Source organism: Populus euphratica, unplaced genomic scaffold (genome assembly GCF_000495115.2).
Source record: "Populus euphratica unplaced genomic scaffold, PopEup_1.0 scaffold133.1, whole genome shotgun sequence".
Taxonomy (NCBI): domain Eukaryota; kingdom Viridiplantae; phylum Streptophyta; class Magnoliopsida; order Malpighiales; family Salicaceae; genus Populus; species Populus euphratica.
In genome coordinates, this window is record NW_011499937.1 from 263451 (window position 1) to 270508 (window position 7058).

The 7058-nt window shown below is 29.0% G+C and overlaps 1 protein-coding gene and 1 long non-coding RNA gene across 3 annotated transcripts; both read left to right on the forward strand.

Annotated features, from left to right (window-relative positions):
* Positions 1 to 275: 275 nt before the first annotated feature.
* LOC105136582 (uncharacterized) lies at positions 276 to 3438 on the forward strand. Of its 2 annotated transcripts, XR_844375.1 has the most exons (4): positions 276 to 434; positions 980 to 1033; positions 1722 to 1794; positions 3238 to 3438. It is a non-coding gene; the product is annotated as an uncharacterized LOC105136582 (long non-coding RNA). The 2 variants fall into 2 exon arrangements; XR_844374.1 differs by lacking the exon at positions 3238 to 3438 and having other exon boundaries at positions 1722 to 1964.
* A 1533-nt stretch (positions 3439 to 4971) lies between these two features.
* LOC105136584 (Rubredoxin-like superfamily protein) lies at positions 4972 to 6451 on the forward strand. Its single transcript, XM_011041986.1, has 4 exons — positions 4972 to 5360; positions 5469 to 5527; positions 5905 to 6022; positions 6135 to 6451. Exons 1-4 carry the CDS (start codon positions 5110 to 5112, stop codon positions 6217 to 6219), a joined length of 513 nt encoding a protein of 170 aa, XP_011040288.1. The 5' UTR covers positions 4972 to 5109; the 3' UTR covers positions 6220 to 6451.
* Positions 6452 to 7058: the final 607 nt, after the last annotated feature.

Consider the following 7058-nt stretch of genomic DNA (forward strand, 5'->3'; position numbering starts at 1 on the left):
AAAAATAAAATATTAATAAATTATTTTTCAGTTCATTTTCCATAACATAACCAAACATTGGAAAGTGTTTTCCAGTTCATTTTCCATAACACTGCCAAACATCAAAAAATATTTTACTTTTAAGGAATTTATTTTCTCCGGAATTTACTTTTCCGGAATTCATTTTTCTCGGAATTCACTTTAAAAAAAAAACAATTTTCCTGCAAACAAACAGGGTTTATTTATCATTCTCAAATAATTAATAAGTGTGGTTAATATTGATGCCTTTGTGTCTAAGAAAACTATGATTAATATCAGATATTTGTTTTTATTAATTGATGACTTCTTGAATTCTGCAATTCTTTCTTAAAAAGGATGAGAGTCGAAAATATCAGTTGGCCGTAGAAAAGTACGCAAAAGGTATTGTAGACATGTCAATGTCAAGACCTGTCGAGGTAAGACAGTGATTTCCTCTTTTATTGTTCTTTTCACAGGTAGATTGTATGATAAAACTGTGTCTTTACTTTTGCCCAGCACAAGTCTCTGGTTTACAAAAATGCATGAATGATTTGTCAAGTGTGGCGATACTGGAAATAAAAAGTTTGGGTATATTGATAAAATTATAGTAAATTATCCATAAAAAAATTAAAATACTTACAAGTATCTCACAAAATTAATATTAGAAAATAAAAGGCTATACAAAATATGTTTCATATATATTGATAAAATTATAAATATATACATTAAATTATTTATATATGTAAATAGACTTTTTATTTTTTTATATTTTAGTGGATAGGCACTCCACCAAAGTTTTCTTAGAATGTATGATTCTTATATTATTAATGAGTCTGGTCAATACTGATGTCTTCATGTAAAAAAAAAAACTATGAAATGAATTATTAATATTAGATATTTATTTTTGTTATGTTAACCGATAATTACTTGAATTTCTGAAAACAAATTGAATGACGTCTAACCAGAATCTCAATATTGTCAGGTCTTATACAGATATTTAGCTAAAACTACAGACACATCACTGTCAGGTCCTGAGGTACGTTACTGATTTCCTAGTTCTCACTCTTTTCTCCTCACGTAGATTACATAATGTAATGATACAAAATTTAGGATATAATAAATTTATTATTTATAATGTATTGATATTAAACATAAACTTTAGAAAATAAAAATAATTATTTTAATATATTTTTAAATAAAAATTATTTTAAAAATCAATCACTATACAGTAATAATAAAAAACTATTAGTGGATAGACACTACACTATGATATCATAGCTAAATCCATTATCATATATGATTCTTGGGTAGGTTAATAAAGGTATATTTTTTTTTTGTTTTAAAAGTTTTTTTAAAAGAATTTAATTTTTTTAATTTAAATTAATATTTTGTTATGCTTTTGATTTATTTTGATGTGCTGATATTAAAAATAATTTTTTTATAATATATATTTGATATATTTTTGAATAAAAAATACTTTAAAAAGTAAACAATACCACAATTCTAAATATCCCTAAAAAACCTATGAAATAAATAATTAATTAGATATTTGGTTTTATTCACAGATGACTACCTGAATATTTTATAAAAAAAAATTGAATTATGCTTCACTGTATAATTAATTAGATATTTGGTTTTATTCACCGATGACTACCTGAATCTTTTATAAAAAAATTGAATTATGCTTCACTGCAATTTTTATTTTATTTTATTTTTTTTTGAAGGAGGAAGATGAAGAACATCTCCTGGCGTTAATTCAGAGATAATGCAGACATGTTAGTATCCAGTCCCTATGAGGCATGATGCCGATGGCCTTCCTTGCTATCCTTTTCCTAAAGTATATTGTATAATGGAGCAGTGCAGAATCAATTATTTATATGGCCACTTATCTTTTTTATTTTTACACAGCACAACACAAGTATTTGTTTTACAACAATGGATGAAGGATTTGTCAATTCCTCCGATCACGAGGCAACAATTATAGAAAGTTTTTTCTGAAAGTAATTAGAAACTACTTTTTGAAAAATATCATGGAAAAAAAGTTCTTAAAAAGATTTTACTATCATTTTTATTGAATTTAAAGCATGACACCTGGATGATAATGATTTCATGAGTGAAAAAATAAAACTTATTATTTTATTTCTTTCATTTAATTCATATCATTAAAAAAAACTAGGTTAATAAATTTTATGAAATTAATAATTTAATATGTCAATTTGACGAGATTAACCTGAGTTATTAATTTTAATGGAGTCATTTACCTGATTTATGAGTTTGATGTATTGACCCAGATTATCCAATTCACAGGTTTAATTGGTTTATCCATCAAATTTAATATTTATTTTTTTTAGTTTACAGTCCTTTAATTTTTTTAATTATTTTTTTTATTTCACTCTTATTTAATATTAGATTGGTTGAGAAATGAAATTCATGATTTATTTTTTTATTTTCTATAAAGTTATCATGATCTCAAATAAATATTTTTTTAGGGTTGATGTTCAATTTTAAAAGTATCTAATGTTATCATAAAATTAAACAAAAATAATTTATAAAAATAATAAATTTATTAAATTTATTAAAATTTATAATCCAGATTAAAAATTGATCAAGATCGATCCAATCTGCCATACATTGTCTCAATGCAAAAAAAATTTGTTGTGTTAAATTTTTTTAACAGTTATATTATATTTTTATCAGTTTTAAATTTATTAAATTAAATAATTCACTTTGAATAAACTTTGACATAGTTTAATTTAAAACTTAAACTAGAAAATAAACATCAAACAACTTAATTGGTTCAAGGACATGTATTTTTTTTTAAGTTTAGAAAAAAAATCCCAACCATTGCTGAGCACTGCTAGTTAGAAGCAATTATTGATGCCATATTCATACCGGGTTGTTTTATTTTCAGAAAATCCACATGTACATCTTCATCTAGTGTTGCAGAGTTCTTACACTACATATATGTCCTTTTATTTAAACAATGTTGCACTTAATTTACATACATCGAACAGCATGCAAATAAAACAAGATTAGCGTACTTCATTTACTAGCAAACTTTAATCAATTAATATCAGGAAATTAGTCTCTCTATATATTTATATTTTGGAGTGAGGAATGAAATTGAAATCCAAGAGACTCCTAATTCCGATTTTTAAATCAGAATAAATTGCGTTTATTAATGAAATATCGACTAATTAGTAATTACCCCTACTGAGTTCCACCATGGATATTTTTAAGGTGGAGGTGGAAGAACTTAAAAAGGTCGTGCCAGCTAAAGAACATAAGCTTAAGCACAGAGGATTGACGCTCTTCCAGGGGGCTCGCTAACACAAAGTAATTATGATCAATGGAATAAGAGTACTTGCTTTTGTTAAGCTGTGTCCATAATTCTTTAAGTGAGTTAACTAAAACAAATTAGGACGTGCAAATCGTTAAATTTTTAATTTTTAAATCATTTTTATTCATTATTTACACGTGTTCATCTATTGAAGACCTAGATTAATAATTTATTAATTTCATAGTTGGTCCTAAAAATAAACAATTTCTTTTCTTTTCTTTTTGCCAATTTTGCATAGAATCTCTCAAAAGGAATATGGAGAACTAATTACCCCTTTTTATTGTTTCTTTGAATGCGGGTTTAATGACCCTAAAGCGTTAAGTTATTAATGGATGCTATGATATTAGTTTTTTAATATAAAAAAATTAAATCATGTTGAGTTAATATCATTTGATTGAGTTAATATTTTTTTAAAATACTAAATTTGATTTTAAAATAAAATTAAGTTAGTATTTTTTTTAAAAAAATATTGAGATAAATAACTTCAGCTTCACAGTTTAACCCATAATTATGATCATAAAATTTATTGTATTTAATAATATTTTACAAGAAAAAAAATAATTTAATTATATAATAACAAAAATAAATTTTTATAAAATTAAATGTTCATCAAATAACAAGATATTTATTTGAGACCTTGTAATTTCAGAGAAAGTAAATCAAAATAAATTATAAAAATTAATTAAAATTAATAAATAATAAATAATAAAATTAATAAAAATATTAAAAAATAATATTTTTTTAATATTAAAAAATAAAATAAAAAAATAAAGCCTGGATGGCCTTTTTTTTATAATTTATTTGATAATCTTAAACCTTTCATTTTATCATTGTTTTCCTAAATGGAATTGATTGAAGTTAAACAATGCAACAGTTCATGTGTCATTCGTGATCCATAATCAATTAAAATATTTTGATATAATTTATAGATGTTCATTAAATACTTTATTGAAAGTGAAAATAATTGAGAAGTTGTTTTAAAAAACAATTTTACTCTCAAATCATAACAAATTTTCTTTACTTTCCTTTCAAACAGGCTGGTCAAGCAAGAAGAGAGAATTTTTTTTTTTTTTTTATGATTCGACATTAAATTTATTTTTTATAACATATTTAGATTTAATTTTGAATTATAAATGAAAAGGGCTTAGGAAGCACGTGAAAATCACATGCAAGCTGACTAAATGTTTTTAGAGATTAAATTAAAAAAATATATGGAATATTAAAAAAATAACTAACATATAAAGAAAAAATAATCAAACATTGATTATTTCATCATCAATTTTTTTTTTTTGAAAAAAACTAGAATCAATGACCTCTGTTGTCATTAAATCTATGCATATATGTTAATCGGTGATATTTTTAATTCATGTTTTCTAGAATTAAGATGTTATTGGAGATTTCCATTCGGGTATTTTACCATTATTCCAAGAAGAAGAAGACGACGAAGAAGAAGAAGACAGGAAATTGTCCAATAGTGAATTTGGGCAAAACTGTAATCTTTGTCTGAATTCTGAACTTAAAAAGAAAATAAAAAACTATAGGCACCAAATTGTCCCACGACATTGTGGGACAAAGATAAGGAAAAGCCCAAAAGAAGAGGGTAGAAGAAGCTTGTGTGGGGAGCATGAAAGCCACGCTTCCATTTGCTCTCCAAACTTCCTACACTATTTACCTTTACCTCTACACACCACTCACTTATCCTCATATCTCTTCTCTTTACTGTTAAACGAAGACAGTCTGAGAGGAAGAGAAGAGGAAAAAGTCCTGCAAAAATGGCCTTGCATGCACCAATAAGGCTTCAAGCCACAAGAACATCACCGCCACCTTCTCTTTTAGCTCCTAATGGCAACAGTGTTGGTCTTAAAGCACCATCTGATCGTTTTGCTCTAAAATCATCCTTCTTTTCTCCTTCACTTCACCTCTTGATTGCATCTTACAGTCAGAAGCAGTCTCTTGCATCTGCTGCACCAAGATTCTCCATGCGTGCTGCAACCAAGCAGGCCTACATTTGTAGAGATTGCGGGTACTATTTATTTTCCTTTTTTCTTTTATTTCTTGCACGGTATTGGTTTTAGCATTTGGAAGCGAAATTAACAGGATTTGGTTTGATAACTTAATTATTGTGATGCAGATATATTTACAATGACAGGAAACCCTTCGACAAACAGCCTGATAATTACTTCTGCCCTGGTAATTACTTTCATCTCTGGGATTTATTTGAATGTTCATTTTCCACTGAAAAAAATTATCTCATGGCCATCCCTCACACAGTCAACTGATCATGTCTAGTTATTGTTATTAGTGGTGATAATTTGCATCTATAATGGCCTTGCATCAAAGTGTAAGCTGTGGTGTTACCCTAGAATCTAGATAGCCTTATCCACAGAGTGCTGATTTCGTTGGTTTATTTAAGTATTGCTATCTAATCCTAAGCGAAATGCTTGAAAAGTCGTTGACACCTGACAGGATAAAAAGTTCGGGAGGTATATTTTAAAATATTTTTTAGGCCTGTTTAGATTACAAAATTACAAGGGTTGTACTAATGTCGAGTTAATTATGCTTTGCAGTTTGTGGTGCTCCTAAAAGGAGATTTAGGGAATACATGCCTGCAGTGACAAAAAATGTTAATGACAAAGATGTTCGCAAGGCACGTAAAGCACAGATCCAGAAAGATGAAGCAATTGGGTATGCGTAATTCTTCACAACTGGTGAAACGATGCAATTTACATTTTGTTTTTGCCTCATAGCTTGATCATGCTATAATTCACGCCTTTTATTTTGAATTTGAACTCGTCAGGCGAGCTTTGCCAATTGCAGTGGTGGTTGGAATTGTAGCTCTTGCTGGCATATACTTCTACATCAACAATTCCTTCCCAGGTTGAATGGCAGCAACTCCTTGTAAACCCCAGTGTGACACGAATGTCATCATGTGAATGCTGGAGTTCATAGAACTTTTCTTGTATTTTTTATTCCATTTAGGACAACATATGTTCAGTAGCACTTTCTGCTGCCACTGTTCTAATAGTTGAAAAACAGTTGTCTTCTTATCATTCCAAGTAACAATGAAAAAGAACAGAGTTTAAAGATCCTCAGCTTGGTAAGCTGGGGATAAGATAAACTTCTCCCATATCTTCAAGGAGCATCTAGGAAATAAGCTTGCATTCCCGCTTCAAGGAGCATCTAGGAAATAAGCTTGGACGCGGGGGGCATTGCAGCATTGACAAGGTTAGGAATTGCAAAAACATCTCCTTTGTGAAGTAGTATCAGTATCACCTATTAAAAAAACTGTCTTCTTTCACTGTACCTGGATTCGAGCCTGGCGTGCATGCCTGTCATACCCGCGGCGCCTTACATGCCTACTAGGTTTGCAGGGTATTCAGTGGGCCGTGGGGATTAGTCGTGGTGCGCCCAAACACCCCACGTAAATAAAAAAAAAAAGAAAAAAAAAGAGCATCTAGGAAATAAGCTGGGGGGGGGGGGGGGGGCGGGCCTGGCCCATTTTGCAGCATTGACAAGGTTAGGAATTGCAAAAACATCTCCTTTGTGAAGTAGTATCAGTATCACCTATTAAAAAAACTCATTCCATTCCCTGATGAAGAGGGATGATATTGACCTAATTTAGATTACTTGATGCTACAACTTATGCAGTCCCACCATGCCAAATCCTCCCAGCTGTTCCCACCGCCGTCTATACCTATCAAATCCCATGATGGTTAGCTAA